Raw genomic sequence first — 23481 nt, 5'->3', positions numbered from 1 at the left:
TTTGATTCCTATCCCCTTCCTCGAGTTGACGAGATGGTGGAGCGTATAGGCAAAGCCAAATATATCAGTACCCTTGACTTGTGCAAAGGGTACTGGCAGATCCCTCTAAAACTCGAAGACAGGCCGAAAACAGCGTTTTCAACCCCAGAGGGTTTGTTCCAATTCAGAGTGATGCCCTTCGGGCTACATGGGGCCCCGGCAACTTTCCAAAGGGCCATGAATCTGGTCTTACGACCCCATACCAGCTATGCCGGGGCATACCTAGATGACATAGTCATTTATAGTGACAGCTGGGAACAACACCTACACCATCTGCAGACTGTAGTTCACTCCCTTGGTAACCACGGCTTTACCATCAACCCTGCCAAAACCACCTTGGCGGCCCAAAGTGTGAAATATCTGGGGTATCTGTTGGGGGAGGGGGTCATACGCCCTCAAAACAATAAGATTCAGGCTATTCATTCCATACCCTTCCCTCATACCAAGAGAGAACTACGAGCCTTTCTCGGGTTGCTGGGGTATTACAGGAGGTTTATTCCCAACTTTTCCCAAATAGCCGCCCCCTTAACCGACCTGTTGAGAAAAACCTCTAGAACAGAAGAGAAATTACAGCAACCCACTCCCCAGCTAATGCAAGCCTTTGACCTCCTCAAACAGTCCCTGTTGTCAGAACCCGTGTTAGTCAGCCCTGACTATTCTCGACCTTTCATCCTGCAGACAGACGCCTCTGATCAGGGTTTAGGGGCCGTCCTGTCCCAACAAGATGAAGAAGGGGTCGAAAAACCAATACTGTATCTTAGCCGAAAGCTCTTTCCCCGTGAGCAGAACTATGCGGTCGTAGAAAAAGAGGCTCTAGCAATTAAATGGGCTGTGGACAGTCTCCGGTATTATCTGGAGGGTCGGGAGTTCCTCTTGTATACGGATCATGCCCCGCTGGAATGGATGGCCCGTAACCGAGGCCACAACGACCGGGTACTTAGGTGGTTCCTTTCTCTGCAGCCCTTTCGTTTCAGGACCCTACACCGAAAGGGACTAGACCAGGGCAATGCAGATTACCTCTCGCGTTTTCCAGCTACGACCAACCCTACTAGTAAGACAGCTAGGGAAAGGGGATGTGGAAGACCAGGGGTCCCTACCTCATCGGAAGGGCGGTGTAGTCGCGGGGGCCACTCCCCCACACCGGGAGGAACAGCGTCCCTTGGTCACCGGAATTCCACTCTTCGCCCACAGGAGCCGATAACCAACGCCGACCCGGAAACAGACCAACCGGATACCGGAAACGGAACTCCTTCAGGTGACCCGGAACCCGACCCCTCCGGAACCGGAAACACGTCCACTGCAGTCCGCCGGGAACACAGAAAAGACGGCAGGAACGAGGAAGCGTTGTTCAGCCCAGCGGACTCGTGGCAGGAGACAGCGAACGGCGCGGAACGCCCGACGGAGAGCGGAAGGAAGGAGGAGATCGGAGAGGAGGCGGAGATCGTAGAAGAGAACGAGGAAGAAGACCTGTGGACGGAGGATTGGTGGCGACCTCCGGAGGTGGCGGGAGAGCGGCCGTAACTCGGATGAGAGTTACGGCGGGGCACGTGAGTACACTCTATCCTTCTCCGTGTTTCCCTAGTGTAAATATTGTAACTAAGTGTACAGTTGTGTATATAGAGCCCCCACGAGCACCCTGCACCAGCCTTAGTACTTAACACCTTGGGTGCTTGAGATATTTTCCTCCTGTGCTGCATTCCCTGAATTCCCATTGTTCATGACGAGCTCAGCTCGTCATGAGCACAGCTCAACTGTGACTCATGACGAGCTGAGCTCGTCATGAGCATCGAAGGGGTTAAGAGAAGTCTCACGAGCACTGTAAGTATACTCATCACACTTATCCCGGACACCTCCCATCACAACCCCTCCTGCTTGCTGACTGCTCTTATCCCTACCTACCCGTCCTACCTTCCCCACGTTCCTTACCTGGCCCTTCACTTCCCGGTGACGGTGGCAGTACTCAGGAGTCCTTACTGGACGGGACTAACCCCTGTACTCTCTCTTACTTATCTCCGAGGAGACCCATCGACCGGCCGTACCCTGACGACAACAGCCCCGCAGCGGACCACAACCCGGATACCTACCCAACATCCAGACCCTCCCGGCTGGGAGCTTCCTTGCGGATTTTTCTTCCCTACAAACTCTTTGTTCCGGACTTTGTGTGTACTATCAACCAATAAATCCTTGACCATAGCTCAATACATCCGGCCTCCCCGCCTGTTATTCCGGTCCGCCCAGCCCACAGTCTCACAGCCTTGTCTTAACTTTGGGAAGAAAAAAGCCCTGTCCCACATATACCGTCAACTCCTGACATAGTAATTCCCCCCACTCTTCCAATTAACGAACTATCTAACACCGATAAAATGGGTACAGTGGAACATCTACTCAAATCACTGTTACTCCCTGTAGTCGAGAGACTTAAGAGAATAGCTATACAATTGGGCACTATAGTGCAGACATTAGCAGAGAACAAACTTGCACCCAAAGACCAATCAACCCCTGCAATAATGCCTGCGCCGTCTTTTACAGCCACTGCCCAGAAGGCATCAAAACCCACTACCCAGCGTAACCATAACCCTCTTAGACCTCAACTCTCAAAACCAATAGGGGAACACGCTTAAACAACACCAAGAGAGGCCCAGGGCGGAGGAAAGTCAAAATCCTGTGAGAGCAAATGCGACAAAAGGGCCGCACCTAACACCAAACCACCTGATGACTGCTCCATTCCACCACCATCAGTGATAAGACACAACACAGATAGGCATAGGCAAACTAACCTTCCCCCTGAGGCCGAGCCTTACGTCATAGTATTAACAGGGGTCCCTGAAATATCTGACGGAAGATTTGAAAACCATCAAATCCTAAAGAATAAGACCATGCACTGGCTGGGAACACATAGGCCACTACCTGCTAATCTAAATGGAGAAATTCTCCATGTCCGTCGAGCAGGATGGTGGGGGAAGAGACCCAAAACAACCTCTGGTGACATAGTCATCATAAATTTCAGAGATCATAGGACAGTTAGCTTTATCAAAGACTGGTATGCGGGTGGATACGAGGGTAGCATAAGGGTCAGATAACTCAGCTATTTCTACCCGAAAGTCTTGGTGGGGGACCTTCCCTGGATTTCTAAACGGTACCATAGATCGAACATGCCCTTAGTATTTAATATACCAACTATAAACCACTTTACCCCACTCATGGGCCTGGAGGGGGTCGATTGACTTCCCCACCCTAAAGAGGCTGATCCTTTAGTGGTGGGTAATGCCTCTATGTCACCACCACATAACATCAGAAAGAACACTAAGGCACCGCAGGCACAAAAACACGGGGACGATGGAGAACTTAAACATGAGTGAGACATAATGAAGACACAGGGCACCGCCCCAGCATGGGAACTGGCTTCAAAAAGTATACAGCCCAGACCAACAAGCAGGCAAGCAAAAGGTACCAGTGAGGACCGAGTGAGCAAAACTAGAAGAGATGAACCACCAAGCGAGGCAAATAATAAATCCAACCAATTTATACTATCATGGAACTTGGTGGCTTAAAGAGCAAAGTGAATAACCCAGATTGGCTAAAACCCATTCACAAATATAGAATCCTGTGTATACAGGAAACATGGCTGACTAATGAAATACACCTACTGGGATACCAAACGTTTAATACCCCCGGGAGACCAAGCAACCGGGGAAGAAATAGGGGCAGATTATGCACCTTCATTTATAACACTGCTGGTATTAAAGTCGTCAGAAACACCTCAGACGACTTTTTCCAAGTTCTATTGGTCAGCTGGCCAGAAGTGAATAAACTCGCCATAATTAATTTCTATAACAAAGCCCACTGTAGTGAATGGGACAACGTCTTTCTCAGGTTAAGGAAATGCGTAGGGGCACTAGAAAAGGTAGGGACAGGAGACATGGCACTCCTTTGGGTAGGGGATTTTAACTGTACTATTTGTACTAACAGTGATCTGGGCACTTGCCCTCTGAAGGGAAATGAGTTCGGTGATTTACCCCATTTCATTCATTGTGGCATAGGGAATAAAATGAATAAGGTGATCTATGAACTAGACTTGGGTTTTATAAATGAAATCTGTGTAACTAAGAAGGGTTTTGAGCCAACCTTTATCGGAAGGGGTATCAATTCAGTAATCGATTTTTCACTCCTATCAAATCGTTACCGAGGGCTGGCCCTCTCCTGGGAGACACTAAAACTCGCTTTTGGGGACCACTACCCGATCTTCATAGAGCTGCAAGCAAAGGGACCGACCGCAAGCGACAATAAAGAGTACCCAATACCCATTACTCTGGGAAAATTAAATGGGTATTCACTGAAGTGGGAAAAGGTGGACCCTGAAAAATTCCGGATAACCTTATTGTTCAGAGTTCTCGATCATGTTTTAATCTGTTTGTGTGATCTTGAAGAACCAGAATTTTTTTTAGACTCTTTTAGTGAAACTATTAAGGAGATACATAACCTGTTAATGAAGCCATCCAAAAAACACCATAGCAAAAAAAAGGGCTGGTTTAACAAGGAATGCTCTAGAGCGCATTCACACCTAATAGCAGCTTTGCACGAAATCCCAAGATCCGTGGCCCACGTTAGAGAGGCGCGTAAGCTTTACAGAACTGCATTAAATACCAGGAGGAAGGAATTAAAAAGAGACTTATGGTAAAACTTACACTTAGCCTGCCAGAAAAACGACAACATCGCCTTTTGGAAGGCAGTAAATGCCCCTTTTTTTTAAAAACAGTGACATTGACGCAATAGATATTGCAGTGCCGGGGGAGTTGTGGGTTAAACACTTCACGCAACTGTATAATAACCCCAATCAAAGTGGATGTACAGCCCCAAATTCAACAAAGGAGCTCCCGGCTCAGTTCCCGCTGGGAATTATCTTTGATTATAGGGAAGTTACAAAGGCCATAATTGATAGTGCATCGGGCAAGGCACCCGGACCTGATGGGGTCCCCATTGATATATATAAAAGCAGGATAAAACTCTGTACTCCCCTTTTAACAAACGTTCTGAATAGCATCAACACCGTGGGTTTTATACCCACATGGCCTGAGGCAATCGTGGTCCCAATTTTTAAAAAGGGCAATAGAAATTATCCTGCCTGCTACCGTCCAATTTCACTTCTGGACGCATTGATGAAGGTAGCAGGCAGGATCATTCTAAATAGGCTTCAAGTCTGGTCGGAACAACATCATAACCCCCCTTCAATATGGCTTCCGTCAAGGGAAGGGTACTATAGAGCAGAGTTTAAATCTGGCCCTGCTCATTGCCAAATATACAGAGGCAAAGCACGAAAGCCTATACATAACATTCGTCGATTTGACCTCTGCCTTCGATTGTGTAGATCATACCAAACTCTAGGACACACTGAAATCCTTAGGCATAGATAACAGAATTATCGCTTTTTTTAGGGAACTATATAGAAACGCAGGGGCTAGAGTGAGATATGGCAGAGAAGGCCAATGTTCAGATAAGTTCCCCATCAACAGAGGTGTGCGGCAAGGGTGCATTCTTGCACCCTTCCTTTTCATATTGTACATAAATACAGTGGTGGAACACATGAGAAAGTTTCAGTTTGACTATCCCACAGTGGGAGTGACTTCCTTACCTATCCTCTTATATGCGGACGATGCCGCCATACTATCACGGACCCCAATCGGCATGCTGAGGGCGGTGGTGGAATTCTCAAATTATACGGATACCCGTGGGGTAACTATTAAACTAACAAAGACCTACTCCATGAGATCTGGTCCCTTAAGAAAAATCCCCAAGTCAATCTTCTTACACCAGAAAAAGATCCTTAACACCGCTACTTTTTGCTATTTAGGAATAAACTTCGACAACAAAGGAAATTGGACGAAGGCGGTCCATGCCAGAAACTTGGCCTTTAGCAGAGCAACCGGAGCCTTAATTAATTTTTCTAGGAAACTCGGCGGTCGCCCTGCCAAAGAACTCTTACAAATTTATAAGGCCAGATGTCTCTCAACTGGCACATATGGCGCGGGAATTTGGGGCTTTACTAATACTAAGCAGATACAATTGACGGAAAACAACTTTCTACGATATCTGCCTGCTACCCCAAAATCATTATCCATCTTTTTTACACACAACGAATTGGGACTTCCCTTTGTAGAGGACACGATCAAAGCTAGCCCCCTCCTTTTGTTGCATAAAATCTGGACTACCCCGGAAACTTCATTAAACAGGGATATCATTTTAGACTGCTTAAACCTAGCGGGTGCACGAAATGTCAAATGGCTGAACTATGTGAGACAAATGTACATAAACATTGGTCATGAGGAATATTTTAATGACCCTCAGTCCCTGGAAGCCATTTCTAAGCGTTCTTTGAAAAGGTCCATAATGGATAATCTGGCCATCCAAAGGTGGTCGAGTGAGAAAGGAAAATACACCAACAATTCAATAGGCGCATTCACTCAACCAGTAGGTATGAAATTATATCTAATTATGGAGAGCAGTCCGTATTCAAGAATGCTATTGACAAGGTTTCGAGCCGACACATTCTTCCGCTGGACCACATTTCCTAAATGTAATGACTGGGGCAAACAACTGGAAGAATGTCCCTGTGACGGAGTTTCGAAGCAATCAAACATCCATTCTACCCTGCTCTGTCTTTTTTACCAGGCCCCTAGGAAACAGTTTTTAAAACCTATATTCATTAAATGGGGCATCAGAAGATGCCACGATGCCTATCACAAACTCAAGCAACTAGAGACTGCCTTTGAGATAAAGGCTGTGGCATCCTATCTGAAGACTATCATAGCCCTTAGAACGCTGATGTAATGCCCGTCGAATTTCTTATTAACTGCATTTTCACTTCTTAAATGAACTGGTGTAAGGACATATATGATATTTTAACCATTGTATTAATGAATTTTAAAAGGTTATATTCATATTTTTTAAATGAAATGTAATTCTTTGTGCTTTTATGAATCTGTTCTCAAAATCGAATAAAGCTATTTTGAATTGAATTGACTCAATAAGGGTGCCAACAAAACCTAAAGCATCATGTTCATGGTCTATTTGGAGAATGGAGGTAGGACTAGAGGTGATGTAGAGTTGTACACAGATCCAATAGGGCATTTTTCTTCATAAGCCCTTCTTTATAGGATCAGATATGGTTGTCATCAAAACTGGAAACACCACCTATCCCAGTACAACAGGCTAAAAATCATGGAGTGATTACCATTTGAAAGATCTGGACTGATCTGATCAAGGTCTATTATTATCCTGTAACCACTATAACTTACTACTGGTTGGTCTTCCAAATATCTAACTCATAACGTACAGGTAGTTCAGAATGTAGCCGTAAGGTTGGTTTTTTGAAATAACTTTAAATCATTTTATTTCAAACCATTCCTACAAGCTTCACTGCCTACTAGTCCCCAAAAGGAGCCATATTAATGCACTTTTTGTATGTCAGAAACTTTTTTGGCCCAAGAAGAGACAACTATATGTCATCACTATTTGTTCTCCATGTGCCAGTACAAACTGTACAGCTTCTCAACATCTATTCTGCATCCCTAGATATAAAAGAAACTCAGAAAAGAAGGAAGATTGATCTCAGTTAGCACTTCTAAGGCCTAAAATGCAATGCCTCTATCAATGAGGTCTCCAAGCAATTTTCTAAGGTGCTTTAAACAGCTGAAGCCCTGCTTGTTTGATCTAATTCTTTAATGACTAACTATTCATCTGTTCTCCTTTTCTGTTGCTATTTCTATTCAAGCAAAGGGTTTAAAAAAGTGCCTGGATACCTCTTGAATGATACAATGATAGTGGCGAGCTTCCGGGTCCGCAAAGGATCACGGGACCCGGAAGCTCGCCACTATCATTGTACACGCTGCGTTTTTGATGAAGGAAAGCACTACGGGCTCCCTGCCAAGAATCAAACAGGCAGCAGCGCGTGAATTTTGCATGCAACAGCCTGAGCCTGCGAGGCAGAGCCAGGCCGTCCATGGAGTAGCTGACCAACTAGAGCACATATAAAAAGTTGATTGTTCGTCAGGTACAATTTATTGAAAACCACCACAAGAGTTCGAAGAACCAGAGATTTTGGTCCTGATGTGAACTCCTTAACAACGCGAGTTCGAAACGCGTAGACTATCAATGCCATAAGAGTGAAAGAATTTACACATGATTGATAGAAAATAGGTTTTTTAAAAAAAACATGAATAGATGGCTTTTCTGTGAATAAAGTTATTCCAGTGTAAATGTATGATTATATGTTGTCTGTGGTTGTATGAGAGGTGTATGACTGAATGATGTTTGAAAATGTATATAATGTCTTGAAAATTGTTGTTGTGATTAATGTAATTGTTGAGTACATAAGGTCTTAGAAAATGTAAATATGGTGTAATAATAAACCAAACCCATGAATTAAAAATCATTGGATAAAAATAAAAAGATTGAATTCAAAACATAGATGTGAGTTCAAAGCATATTGTTTAGTTCAAATGTTTTGAGAAAATTGTTTTTTTCAATTGAATAGCAGTATTGGCACTTCTTTTTGTTCATTAGTAGCTTGTGGCTAAGCTTTGCTGTTGGGAGCCCAGACCCAGTGATGGCTTTCTCATCTAGGGCATTTTTGCATCCATTGCATTAGCTAGTTCTGTGCTACCAATTACTTAATGTGTGGTAGGCTTGATTATGGTCACAGACAGGCTCTCAAATTAGCAGGAAGGGTTCATATGGCTGAGGGGTTAGTGTTAGTGTATTGCTAGTGAGTGGCTAGGGGTTAATATTAGTGCAATGATAGTAAGTGAGCTCCTCTATTTAGGAGCCTTGAAGCCACAGGCGGTCTAGCTTTGTTGACCAACCAACCATTCAGTACACTGATTAGTGCATCACCTGTGGTGCTACCCTCTTTCACCAAATGGCACCGTTGCATATCTAGGGGTGGGTGAAAATAACTGGAGAGCTGATGCTGGTTTTGGAAGCAAGGCTTTTAGTTTTTAACAGTGCTGTTAAGGGCATCCCCTCACTCTTTCGGATTCTATTTGCCATTATTTTCATAAACAATATTCAAAATTGTTTTAAGGCCACACTCCTCCTAATATTTTTTGCTATTTGTATAGTATGCATGTATTATTTAGTGGTTTTTTTTATTAACTCCCATCCTATGAATTCTGTTGAATAATTTTAAAAAAACGGTGGAGGACCTTGACTGGGCTTGAATGTTGGGAGACGCAGACCACGCCACTTCACACAATCCCCTCACAAAAACCTATACTGCAGTTAAGATCTTCATCAATGATATTCCCATTTCCCTATTTTTGCTATAAAAGTGAACATGCAGGTTACCTTGCACCTCGCAAAGCGCTTTAAAGGATCCTTTGCTTGGTTTGTGGCGCTTGTTCCAGGGGCTCCAAATCCGGGTGGAGTTGCAGCTGCATCATTACTTTCTTCTTGATGTATCTGCAGGTCTGGTAACACAAATGTACATATTTTAGAATAAAAGGTGTTAGTGTGCGCTTTTGTGCATTTCAGTCAATTGCATTAGTAATGCAGGAGCCGCGGATTGCACACCATGGCCATGATAACCCAGCTTTTGGCTACCAGAACCTAGAGCCCGGGGGCGAGCACAGACCAGTCTTCTGACAGGTTCAAGTTCCACGAAAATAGCTTTTTATCTAATCAAAGGCACAGCATTTGCATTCATTTTTTGATCAAGGCAGCAGAAACATGTTGTAAGTGTGTGTCTACTCATTGGCACTACTAGATGCTTCTAATTTAAAATGACCTCTGGAAATTTAGGAATAAAGGGCAGTGAAATATATCTCTCTTCATTCAAGATTTAGGCTCCTTGTTAAAGCTGGGGAAGTTTCATGAACAGAGAACTGGAAATGAATCCTACTTATCTGAAAGAGCGTCTATGCCATTTCTATTTTCAGAATTCAAACTTATCAATCATTTAATCTTCAATCTTCCCTTATCTTTAGCTTTGACTCCAGCGTTATTATGACCAACCAACCTCCATCCCACTTTCTAACCTTCCACAATTTGTGTCTTTTCAAACTCTACTGAAGGTCCTTCTCTAGATTTAGCTACCACAAAGGAAAGATTGAATATCTGTAGGAACTGTGGGCCAGAGGTACTAACATACTGCTTGCAAAACGGGGTCGCAAACTGTGCACTGACTTTTAGCGACCAAAATTGTATTTTGCAACGTGACTTATAGACTATTTGGTTGCTTTGCAAAATTACCAGTTGCCGGGGATCGCAAAACGACCTGCCTAATTAATATTAATTTGGCAATTTCTGACCCCTGTGGTTGGCTAGAAACACTGATGGTGGCCTGCAGAGGGGCAGCAAGTCACCATCTCTGTGTTTGCATTTTCAAATGGAAAACTGTTTTTGTTTTTAGTTTTCCATTTAGGAAAACATCAGGGAAAGCAGACAGTGCTCCCCAGAACATTGTATTTGGTGATGCTCTTCAGACCAAGCCAGTTCACAAGCCTAAGGCATGATCCGTGCAACCCTGCTCCTAACTTTCCCTTAATAGTCAAGATAATCATAAAAGCTATGCGCAGCCCACTGCAGCAATTTATGTCCCTTGTCACCCACTAGAACTAAGTGAATGAGGCTCCTGATCCAAGCGCAGAACAGACACTGAATGTCTTATAACAGAAGATTTCTCTTGGATCTCAACTAGTAACAACCTGAGGATATACACACTCAAATATACAAAAGGGCATTCACATATACTCAGTCGACTAACATACCGTCTGACATCGTACGTTACAGATGGATTTCTAAAAGAACCTTGCGATACACACCACAATACTTAATGGTGACTGTCGAATATCTGGAAACCATGTATATTGAATGGAGGACTTATTTGCCTCTGATTAGAAGAACACCACAGCTGGAGGGCATCCAACTCCTGTGGGCCTTTTAAAATTGGCTCCCCTTTGGGATTAATGAATATTGGGTACACAAGGTCCTGAAGTACATTTGTGGATCTTATGACACACCAGCATAAACCGTAGTTCTAGAATCTGTGATTTTAAGAAACTAGAAGACAGCAAACCTTAATAATGAAATTGGAATGGAACTTTATATTCCTTTAAGACTGAATAGTGTCACTCACCGAAACACGTCAACACCCTTTTATGATTGTTAAATTCGAGGAACGTTTGAGTCTAATTATAAAAAGAATTGATTTACTCTGATATTGACGATTCAGTCGAATTAACAGAGCTATGATGATTTTGAATTTTTCACTTGTTCTTGTCTATCATGAACATTGAAGCTGAATTGTTAGGTGTATGAGTTTTTACTGTTGAAATAGATGCTTTTTTATTTCTTTGATTAAATCATTGTGTATCATATGATTTATTATGTTTTTCAATAAATTAATTTTTGTGGTATCCATATTGATCTGTTGGTTTATTATTGATTTATGGTTTCTGGTATGTTAGTGGATTGAGTATATGTGAATACCCTTTGTATAACTGAGCGTGTATATTCTCAGGTTGTTACTAGTTTAGATCCAAGAGAGAAACCTTCTTTTATAAGACATTCATTGTATATGGTACCGCATTTCTTGGACAGAGTGGCCACTCTCTATTTGTTGTGAACAGAACAGACACTGGCATGGTCAAAGTCCTGCACGAGTTATACTTGTTCTGAGAGTCAGGTGAGCTGTTGGTGGATACTGGTGTGACTGCTAGAAGATATCAGCATCCTGAGCTACAAGATAGTCCTTGTCATCCTGCGTGAACAGAAGGAGATTGTGAACACGGGCCTGTGTCTGTGCCCCTCCACCTTTTACAGACATGACTCACATGCACAAGAGAAGGTCTAGCCCTGTAGTTTTCCACTAAAGACTTGTCCTCTTTACGGCATCTCAAGGTTCAACCAATCTGTTTTTTAAGGATGCATGAATCACTGTAAGAGCTAATACTCAGACTTGTTGATCCCATCTCTATCATAGGTCAAAAACAACTGGTTGCCTAAGTAAACATAAACACTGTGTAAACAACAAAGCAAGACAGAGCAACAACACATTCCCTCATACTCACCCCACCAAGAGATATTTTCTGATCAACCATTAAACCAACCAACACCTCTGCCAAATTACTCTTCCCATATTCAACTAACAGAGGCCAAATTTGCAGTATTCTATTTCTAAAAGAAGGACTACATAGGCTAGTAATACATACACTTGACACCACCTGCCAGGGCTACAAATACCCACTGTTCTTCATGTGAACCAATAGGATATAGCACAACTCTTTAGGAACAACAAAAAAGATAACCACTCACGGCCCTCTGGATCGGGAATCAGGAATGAGTCTGGGGTCCTTTCAGGAAGTTCCTCAGCCACTGACTCTAAGCGGGGTCTTTCAGGAACTTCCTCAGCCAGCATTAAGGACTCCTGTGTCCTTTCAGGAAGTGGAGGAGGGGAAGGAGAAGAGTCTCTCTGCTTTTGCAGCACTGTAAAGGACAGAAATATAAGAAACATCAAACTCCCATCTGAAGTGAAAAAAGATTTGCTGCATTTAGTTTTGCACAAGTATCTGCTTCTTGCTTCACTTTTTTTCTCCCCTAGTCTGCATATTACATTAATTCAAAATATTTCCTGCATGATAGAGATGTTTATTATATGCACAATATGCTCTTTAGTAGAGACAAGGAAGCCTGATTTTCTCAAGCAGAAATATAGACCTGATTTTCACTGTTAGGCAAGATGGATAGTGTGTAAGTCCGCTAGAAGTTACTTGGGGTTGATTTTTCAAACAGGCCTAACTTTCCTGGCTCCTTTTCAACAACTGAGTCTTTAGGAAGAGAAGACCCATGCAGTAGGATTTGGCAGCCCTTCCATCAATGCATTGCAGTTAATGAGGAAGAACGTGGCACCCAGTCAATGCAACACAGCTTGGTGCAGCTCCCCATGACATGGAATGGCATTGTCCTTCTCCCTATGGGCAGTCCTTGAGACAGTTGACCATGTTTGCCCTCCTGTGATACCCAAAGGTATCTTGAAAGATGCATGGAGTAGAGTCTTCATGGCGTGTCATGCACAAAAACCTGGGTACTTCCCTTGGACATTTTCAGTACAAAGCAAAAGGAAATCCATGGAAGGATGCAATGTTCAGCACTATCCTGCATGCTTGGCACAGGGAAACCTAAAACCCTCTTGAAAGACACCCGCAATTCAAAATATGTGAGTCCTAGTTCCAAAATATACCTAAGTGAAGATCTACCCATTAGGTTTTAATTAACTGACTAATTAAGGAGGAATTATTTCATTGCTTGGGGTGCGTGTGCGACAGTTAATGTCTCCCAAAGACACGTCCTCTTTCAACCCCTCAAATCTTGTATTTCAAATAGATGAAATCACACCCTTGAGTTATAGGAAACTAGTCTGGTATTTGCTTTCTACATTCAAAGGTTTTCCACAACTACTAACAGGCAGCCATTAGTAACAGTTTGCCCAAGTCCAAGTTAAGAACATTCCCAGTTTCTATAACTTGTAATCTATTTTACTAATTGTCCTCTACAGAGCCTTAAGAATACAGTTGCATTGTGTTGTTTTTAATAGATGTAATTAATAAGAACAATGTACTGAATGAAGTTTCTAGATGTAACATTTAGTGGATGCTCACTGTCTGTGTAAATATGAAGTAAGGATGAAGGGCCTCATTTAATCCTAGCCACGATAATATGTGTCACTGTATGAAAAGCACTTTATTTTAGAGCATTCCTTCAAAAGGTTAAGGCTAGCGGTTGCCTAATTAAACAAGCATTAAAAAAGCCAGTAGGTCCGGTCTTGATGAGATAATGCCTGCAGACGCAGGTGTGCACCAATGTACACAAAGTATTTGTGCCACGTCTTTCTATTTGTGCCACATCTCTGTGGAGCCAGCTTCATTCTATGCCCTGCAAATGTATGCCTTTCCAGGGGCGTAACAAACACCCCCGCAGCCCCGCGATACAGGGGCCCCCAAGTCAAGTCAAGTCAAGTCATAAAATTTATATAGCGCACTACATACCCAGAGGGTCTCAAGGCGCTTAGGGAGGGGAGGAGGATTACTTGTCAAATGTCCACGTTTTAAGTTGCTTTCTGAATGCTAGGTGGTTCTGGGTAAGGCAAAGGTAAGTGGGAAGTGAGTTCCATGTTTTAGCTGCCAGGTATGAGAAGGATCTACCTCCCATGGTGGTCTTGTTGATGCGAGGTACAGTGGCGAGGGCTTGGCTGGAAGATCTTAGTTGGCGGGAGGGGGTGTAGAAGGACAGTCGTGAGTTGAGGCATTCTGGTCCAATTTCGTAGAGTGCTTTGTGTGCGTGGGTTAGGAGTCGGAAAGTGATCATCTTATTGACGGGTAGCCAGTGGAGGTTTTTCAGGTGACCAGAGATGTGTTCGTTACGCGGGATGTCTAATATGATCCTGGCTGAGGCGTTTTGGATTCGTTTGAGTTTTTTCTGGAGTTTAGCGGTAGTACCTGCGTAGAGGGTGTTTCCGTAGTCCAGTCGGCTCGTGACCAGAGCGTGGGTGACTGTTTTCCTGGTTTCGGTGGGGAACCAGCGAAATGTTTTTTTGAGCATGCGAAGAATGTTGAAGCAGGATGAGGAGACGGCGCTGACTTGTCTGTTCATTGAAAGTGAAGAATCCAGGATAACGCCTAGGTTCCGTGCGTGGTCTGTCGGGATGGGTGCTTTTCCAAGGGCTTCCGGCCACCAAGAGTCGTCCCATGCAGAGGGGGATGTACCTAAGATGAGGACTTCTGTTTTATCTGAGTTCAGTTTCAGACGGCTGTGTTTCATCCATTCGGCAACTTCTTTCATTCCTTCGTGTAGGTTAGTTTTGGCGGTGCTAGGGTCATTGGTGAGTGAAAGGATCAGTTGAGTGTCATCCGCGTAGGAGATGATGTTGAGGTTGTGTTGGCGGGCGATGGCCGCGAGGGGGCTCATGTATACGTTGAGGAGGGTGGGACTGAGTGAGGATCCTTGTGGTACGCCACAGATGACTTCAGTGGCCTCGGACTTGAATGGTGGAAGGCGGACTCTCTGGGTTCTTCCGGTGAGGAACGAGGTGATCCATTCAAGTGCTTTTCCTTGTATTCCGATGTTTCTGAGGCGTTGTAAGAGGGTGCTGTGGCAGACTGTGTCGAAGGCTGCAGAGAGGTCGAGGAGGATGAGGGTGACTGTGTCTCCATTGTCCAGTAGAGTTCGAATGTCGTCTGTTGCTGCGATGAGGGCGGTCTCAGTGCTGTGTTTTGCTCGGAAGCCAGACTGTGAGGAGTCGAGGGATTTGTTGGCTTCGAGGAAAGCGGCGAGCTGGTTGTTGACAGCTTTCTTGATGACTTTGGCCGGGAATGGAAGGAGCGAGATGGGGCGGTAATTTTTGAGTTCGGTGGGGTCCGCTGTGGGTTTTTTCAGAAGGGCGCTGAGTTCAGCGTGTTTCCAGCTTTCCGGGAAGGTGGCGGAGTTGAAGGAGCAGTTGATGACGTCTCGGAGGTGCTATGACGGAGTCTGCTTTGTTGAAGATGTGGTGAGGACATGGGTCTGTGGGGGATCCTGAGTGGATGGAGTTCATCAGGCGGATGGTGTCCTCGGTGGAGATTGGGTTCCAGTCGTTAAGGGTGTTCAAGGGGGGTGAATGTTCAGCATATGGTTGGGTGGGTTGGTCTCCGGGTTGGTTGTCGAAGCTGTTGTGGATGTCTGCAATTTTGTTGTGGAAGAATGAAGCTAGGGAGTCGCAGAGGGCTTGAGAGGGGGTGATGTCGTTGGAGTTGGCAGAGGGATTGGTAAATTCCTTGACGATGTTGAAAAGTTCCTTGCTGTTGTGGGCGTTGTTATCTAGTCGATCCTTGAATGCTGTTTTCTTGGCCTTTCGGATTAGTTGGTGGTGTATGCGGGTGGCGTTTTTGAAGGCGTCCTTGGTGCTAGTGGTTGGGTCTTTTTTCTAGGCCTTTTCAAGGGAGCGGCAGAGTTTCTTGGACTTCTTAAGATCATCGTTGAACCATGAGGCCTTCTTGCTGCCAGGTTTGCTTTGACGTTTTTTCAGTGGTGCTAGGATGTCGGCGCTGTTGGATAACCATAGGGTGAAGTTGGTGGCGGCTTGGTCTGGGTTAGAAGAGTGGGCTGGGGTGTTTAGAAGGAGCGATGAGGAGATCTGGTCGATGGTGATTTTGTTCCAGTTTCTTTGCAGAGTTGGTTGGGGGTGGTTGATGGGTTTAGGCTTGTTGTAGGTAAAGTGAACGCAGCTGTGGTCAGTCCAAAGGAGAGCTGTAGTGTGGCTGAAGGAGACGTGATTGCTGGAGGTGAAGATAGGGTCGAGAGTATGACCTGCGATGTGGGTGGGGGAAGTGACCAGTTGTTTAAGTCCGAGGTTGGCGAGGTTGTCCAGCAGGGTGGTGGAGTTGCGGTCGTTGTTCTTTTCAAGGTGAAAGTTGAGGTCTCCCAGAAGGATGTAATCTTTGGAGGGGAGCGCGTGTGGAGTGATGAAGTCCGTGATGTCTTCACTGAATTGTGCGCGGGGTCCTGGTGGTCTGTATAGGAGGGTGCCTCTGAGTGTGGTCTTGGGGTCGATGTGGATCTGGAAGTGAAGGTGTTCAGAGTTGGCGAGATTGACGTCTGAGCTGGTTGAGATGTGGATGGATTTTTTATGGACGATAGCGATTCCTCCTCCTGTGTGGCCGGTACGGTCCTTGCGTGTGATCTTATAGTCTTCAGGGATGGCAATGGTGATGTCTGGGGCGGAGGAAGCGTTCATCCATGTTTCTGTTAGGAAGGCGACGTCTGGAGAGATGGTGTCTAGTAGATTCCATAGGTCAATGGCGTGCCTGTGGACCGATCGGGTGTTGAGCAAGATGCATTGTAGGTGGTTGGGGTCGGGAATCTGTGGTGTGATCGTAGTGGAGTTGGTGACGGTGCCGATGAATTTGCAGGAGTAGCATGAGAAAGGTCCATGGGTGTGTCCAGGAGCGGCTTGGACGCAGTTGGTGGAGCGGCCGGGGTTGAGGGCTAGGAGGGTGGTGGCATCGTAGGTAATGCGGGAGGGCTGGGCAATGCGAGGGCCAGGGGGTATGGCGCTGGGCGCGGTCCAGGCGCGGACGGGTGTAGACGGGCTTACCTTTGGCGCACCTTCGGCGCGAATGGGGCGCGGTCGCTGCGCGTGAACGCTGCGCGCGGGAACAACTGTCATATATGGATAGTGGAGGGGGAGGGGCGAGGGCCTCTCAGCTGGGAGGCGGGGCGGGCACACGAGGACGACAACAACAAACAAAATGGAGGCGGAGGGGGGAGCACAGCGGAGCGCTAGAGGCAAACGCGCTGACAAAGTCTAAACAGCAGTAATAAATAAACAGAGCGCAAATGAAGCAAAGCGGTAAACAAGCACACAGCAGGCGAAATGATATGGCAGTTTTCAAAGCAATCAGAGCAATGCAGCGCTACGATACCAGATGTCTGCAAGGGACACTGGGAGCGACCACTCAGCCCGTGAGAGAGGAGCGAGTCACGGCGCCTTCAGGGAGAGGAGCGCTATTTCTGGTCAGTGGGAGGGCGTCTCAGCTGGGAGGCGGGGCGGGCACACGAGGACGACAACAACAAACAAAATGGAGGCGGAGGGGGGAGCAAAGCGGAGCGCTAGAGGCAAACGCGCTGACAAAGTCTAAACAGCAGTAATAAATAAACAGAGCGCAAATGAAGCAAAGCGGTAAACAAGCACACAGCAGGCGAAATGATATGGCAGTTTTCAAAGCAATCAGAGCAATGCAGCGCTATGATACCAGATGTCTGCAAGGGACACTGGGAGCGACCACTCAGCCCGTGAGAGAGGAGCGAGTCACGGCGCCTTCAGGGAGAGGAGCGCTATTTCTGGTCAGTGGGAGGGCGTCTCAGCTGGGAGGCGGGGCGGGCACACGAGGACGACAACAACAAACAAAATGGAGGCGGAGGGGGGAGCACAGCGGAGCGCTAGAGGCAAACACGCTGACAAAGTCTAAACAGCAGTAATAAATAAACAGAGCGCAAATGAAGCAAAGCGGTAAACAAGCACACAGCAGGCGAAATGATATGGCAGTTTTCAAAGCAATCAGAGCAATGCAGCGCTACGATACCAGATGTCTGCAAGGGACACTGGGAGTGACCACTCAGCCCGTGAGAGAGGAGCGAGTCACGGCGCCTTCAGGGAGAGGAGCGCTATTTCTGGTCAGTGGGAGGGCGTCTCAGCTGGGAGGCGGGGCGGGCACACGAGGACGACAACAACAAACAAAATGGAGGCGGAGGGGGGAGCACAGCGGAGCGCTAGAGGCAAACGCGCTGACAAAGTCTTAACAGCAGTAATAAATAAACAGAGCGCAAATGAAGCAAAGCGGTAAACAAGCACACAGCAGGCAAAATGATATGGCAGTTTTCAAAGCAATCAGAGCAATGCAGCGCTACGATACCAGATGTCTGCAAGGGACACTGGGAGCGACCACTCAGCCCGTGAGTACATGAAGGGGGCCCCCCTCTGCTCATCGGTAGAGTGAGTGGATTTCTCACAGGCAGCTGCAGTCTGCAGTCTACTCCGAACCCCTCTGCGCTGACCCAGGACTGAAGAGAAACAATGTAACAAGTTACATTGTTTATCATCAGTCAGAGCTCCAGACCCGGAAAAAGGATGGGGGTTGGGGCCCCAGAGACCATAGACAGCATTCCCCACAGGGCTCTGCTCCTCTGAGAAGGGACAAGGACAAGGATGGGGGTGGGGGACCCAGAGACAGCATTCTTTATAGGGCAATGCTCAAATGAGAAGGGACAAGGCAGCAAAATGGTGCCCTCAGGTAAGCACTCTTGTTAGAATGCACACTACTTTGTGAGAGAGAGTGGAGAGAGAGTGACGAGAGAGAGTGGAGAGAGCGAGGGGAGAGAGTGGAGAGAGAGAGTGGAGAGAGTGGAGAGACAGTGGAGAGAGACAGTGGAGAGAGAGAGGAGAGAGTGGAGAGATTGTGAAGAGAGTGGAGCGAGAGTGGAGAGAGTGGAGAGAGAGACAGTGGAGAGAGACAGTGGAGAGAGAGACGAGAGAATGGAGAGATTGTGGAGAGAGTGGAGAGAGTGTCGAGAGAGTGGAGAGAGTGGAGAGAGAGAGTGGAGAGAGACAGTGGAGAGAGACAGTGGAGAGAGAAAGAGAGTGGAGAGAGAGAGAGTGGTGAGAAAGAGAGAGTTGAGAGAGAGAGACAGTAGAGAGAGAGTGGAGAGAGAGTAGAGAGAGTGGAGGGAGACAATGGAGAGAGAGTGGAGAGAGGGAGTGGAGAGAGAATGGAGAGAGAGAGTGGAGAGAGAGAGAGTGGAGAGAGAGAGTGGAGAGACAGTGGAGAGAGAAACAGTGGAGAGAGAGTGGAGAGAGAGTAGAGCGAGAGAGTGGAGGGAGAGAGTAGAGAGAGAGTGGAGAGAGAGTAGAGAGAGAGTAGCGAGAGTGGAGAGAGAGAGAGTGGTGAGAGTGAGAGTGGAGAGAGAGAGAGAGAGTGGAGAGACAGTGGAGAGAGAGACAGTGGAGAGAGAGTGGAGAGACAGTGAAGAGAGAGAGTGGAGAGAGAGTAGAGAGACAGAGAGTGGAGAGAGTGGAGAGAGGGTGGAGAGAGAGAAAGTGGAGAGAGAGCAGAGAGAGAGAGTGGAGAGAGAGTGGAGGTAGAGTAGAGAGAGAGAGTGGAGAGAGAGAATGGAAAGAGGGTGGAGAGAGTGGAGAGAGAGCAGAGAGAGAGCGGAGAGAGAGTAGTGAGAGAGAGTGTAGAGAGAGTGAAGATAGAGAGTGGAGAGAGAGAGTGGAAAGAGTTTGGAGAGGGAGAGTGGAGAGAGAGAGTGGAGAGAGCGAGAGTGGAGAGGCAGTGGAGAGAGAGAGAGTGGAGAGAGAGTGGAGAGAGAGAGAGAGAGAGTGGAGAGACAGTGGAGAGAGAGAGAGAGTGGAGAGAGAGTGGAGAGAGAGTGGAAGGAGACAGAGAAGAGAGAGTGGAGAGAGAGAGATGAGAGAGAGAGTGGGGGAGAGAGAGAGTGGAGTGAGAGAGTGGAGAGAGAGTGGATAGAGTGGAGGGAGAGTGACTGGCTGACTGAGAGAGAGAGAGTGAGACTGACTGACAGAGCGAGAGAGACTGACTGACTGACTGACAGAGACTGACTGACTGAGGTAGAGAGATACTGACTGACTGATTGACTGGGAGAGAGAGAGACTGACAGAGAGAGGCAGAGACTAACTGACTGAGAGAGAGACTGATTGACTGCGAGAGAGACTGAATGACTGAGAGAGACTGACTGACTGAGAGGGACTGAGAGACTGACAGAAAGAGAGAGACTGATTGAGAGAGAGAGACTGACAGAGAGAGACTGACTCACAGAAAGAGAGAGACTGACTGACAGAGAGACTGGGAGACTGACACAGAGAGAGAGAGTGACCAACAGAGAGAGTGACCAACAGAGAGAGAGACTGACTGAGAGAGAGACTGACAGAGAGAGAGAGAGAGAGAGAGAGAGAGAGAGAGAGAGAGAGAGAGACTGACAGAGAGAGTGGAGAGAGAGTAGAGAGAGAGAGTGGCGAGAGAGAGAGTGGAGAGAGAGTAGAGAGAGAGTGGCGAGAGAGAGAGTGGAGAGAGAGTGGAGAGCGAGACAGTGGAGAGAGAGTGGAGAGAGAGTAGAGAGAGAGTGAGGGAGAGTGGAGAGAGAGACAGTGGAGAGAGAGTGAGTGGAGAGAGAGGGGAGAGATCGTGGAAAGAGACAGCGGAGAGAGAGAGGGCGTGGAGAGAGAGTAGAAAGAGTGAGAAGAGAGAGGGAGTGGAGAGAGAGTGGAGAGAGAGAGAGTGGAGAGAGAGAGTGGAGAGGGAGTAGAAAGAGAGTAGAGAGAGTGGAGAGAGTGAGAGAGTAGAGAGGGAGTAGAGAGAGAGAGAGTGAAGTCAGACAGTGGAGAGAGAGAGTCGAGAGAGAGTGGAGAGAGAGAGCAAGAGAGAGTGGGGAGAGAGTAAAGAGAGAGTGGAGAGAGAGTAGAGGAGAGTGAGAGAGTGGAGAGAGAGTAGAGAGAGAGAGTGGAGGGGGAGTGGAGAGAGAGAGACAGTGGAGAGAGAGTGAGACAGTGGAGATAGAGTGGAGAGAGAATGGAGAGAGAGAGTGGAGAGAGAGTAGAGCCTGACTGACTGAGTGAGACACTGAATAGTGACTGACCAAGAGACTGACTGGCTGAGAGACTGACTGAGAGAGAGAGAGAGAGAGAGAGAGAGAGAGATAGAGAGAGAGACTGGCTGACTGAGAGAGAGACTGACTGGCTGACAGAGAGAGAGAGACTGATTGAGAAAGAGTAAGACTTACTGACAGACAGAGAGAGAGAGAGAGATTGACTGACTGACTGAGGTAGAGAGATACTGACTGGGAGAGAGAGAGACTGACAGAGAGAGAGAGAGAGACTGAGAGAGAGAGCCAGAGTGTGACTGAGAGAGAGAGACTGATTGACTGCGAAAGAGACTGACTGACAGAGACTGACTGACAGAGAGAGAGAGACTGACTGACTGAGAGAGACTGACGGACTGTGAGAGAGAGACTGACTCACTGAGAGAGAGAGAGAGAGAGAGAGATAGAGAGAGAGAGATAGAGAGAGAGACTGGCTGACTGAGAGAGAGACTGACTGACTGACAGAGAGAGAGAGACTGATTGAGAAAGAGTGATACTTACTGACAGACAGAGAGAGAGAGAGAGATTGACTGACTGACTGAGGTAGAGAGAGACTGACTGAGAGAGAGACTGGCTGACAGAGAGAGAGAGAGACTGACTGACTGTGAGAGACTGACTGACAGAGACTGACTGACAGAGAGAGAGAGACTGACTGACTGACTGACAGAGACTGACTGACTGACTGACTGGGAGAGAGAGACTGACTCACTGAGAGAGAGAGAGAGAGAGAGAGAGAGAGAGAGAGAGAGAGAGACTGAGAGGCTGACTGGCTGAGAGAGATACTGGCAGACAGAGAGAGACTGACAGAGAGAGAGACTGACTGAGAGAGACTTAGAGACTGGCAGAGAGAGACTGACTGAGAGAGAGAGACTGTCTGACAGAGAGAGAGACTGACAAAGAGAGACTGGCAGAGAGAGAGAGACTGACTGACAGAGATGACAGAGAGAGAGAGAGACTGACTGACAGAGAGAGAAAGAGAGAGAGAGAGAGGGGTTGACTGAGAGAGAGAGACTGACTGACTGAGAGAGACTCACAGAGAGACAGAGACTGCCTGAGAGACTGACTGACAGAAAGGGAGAGACTGACTGAGAGGAAGACTGACTGGCTGACTAAGACAGACTGACTGACCGAAAGCGAGAGAGAGGGACTGAAAAACTGAGAGAGAGACTGACTGAGAGAGAGAGAGACTGACAGAAAGAGAGAGAGATAAAGAGACTGACAGAGAGAGAGAGAGAGACTGACTGACTGACAGACAGACTGACTAGGAGAGACTGACTGACTGAGAGAGACTGAATGACAGAGAGAGATAGACTGACTGGCTGACAGAGAGAGAGAGAGAGAGAGAGAGAGAGAGAGAGAGAGAGAGAAAGACCTGCTGAATGAAAGAGAGAGACTGACTGACTTAGGGAGAGAGAGACTGTGATGGAATTGGGGTCAAAGTGTGTATGAAGGTATGCAATGCCTCTTAAGATCACTATTGCCTGCTAATAAAAATGTTTTCTTAAAATTTGCTCTTTGTAGTTACATCTGCTTTTAAAATATTGCATTGTTGCATTGTCTAATGTTTTGAAACGGAAACGAGAAGGAGCAGTGGATGCACTTTTGTAAAAACTGAACGATGAGTGGGCCTGATGTTGTATATCATGACAGGAGTCTACCTCAGGAAACCCACCTAAAGTTAGGCAAATTTTCCCGGCCTACTGATGGCAGGGACCCTGTAATGAATGGACCACCACCTATGATAGCCTGCTGGCAGACTAAGCCCAACCTTTATCTCCACCATCCAGTGTTACTTATAACGGCTGTATTGGTGACAGTTGCGTAACAATAGCCCCGCATTCCCTGCAGTATGGCGGGTCACTGGCCTGAGAGCTCTAGACTGGCATGTAGATTGCAGGGTGGCCCCCTCAAGTTCCGTTACACCACTGTGCCGTTCTCAGTGTAGGGGCACATAGTTATTGGATTTTCAGTGATCCTGTATAATTACTGAATATGTCTTCTCAATATCTGGATCTCTGAGTCAAAACATGACTAATCTATAAGGAGAATACGTGTAGCACTTTTTAGGCCTTTTCTTACTAAGATAATAAATGACATATTGTGGATTTGGAACTTAGAAGGGTCATGTTAACTGATTTTACACTTGACTATACATTTACTCTGCAGGCAACAGGAATTTTGATTTTCAATTTACTTACTTAAAAATGTCAACACTTGCAAATGATGGTCGCTTTTGTGGGGTTACTTCTATACAAAAAT

General features: G+C 46.5%; 1 protein-coding gene across 2 annotated transcripts in view; it reads right to left on the bottom strand.

Moving 5' to 3' along the window:
- The window catches only part of PTPN22 (protein tyrosine phosphatase non-receptor type 22), a 605270-nt gene that overhangs the window by 87153 nt on the left and 494636 nt on the right, over positions 1 to 23481 (bottom strand). For both annotated transcript variants that reach the window (XM_086923320.1, XM_086923319.1), the window contains 2 exons: positions 12349 to 12519; positions 9382 to 9503 (listed from right to left, as the gene is read on the bottom strand). In XM_086923320.1, coding sequence (XP_086779446.1) covers positions 9382 to 9503; positions 12349 to 12519 — 293 coding nt within the window. The remainder of the gene's footprint in view (positions 1 to 9381; positions 9504 to 12348; positions 12520 to 23481) is intronic.

Source organism: Lissotriton vulgaris, chromosome 5 (genome assembly GCF_964263255.1).
Source record: "Lissotriton vulgaris chromosome 5, aLisVul1.2, whole genome shotgun sequence".
Lineage (NCBI taxonomy): Eukaryota > Metazoa > Chordata > Amphibia > Caudata > Salamandridae > Lissotriton > Lissotriton vulgaris.
This window is presented reverse-complemented; position numbering and strand designations above follow the sequence as displayed.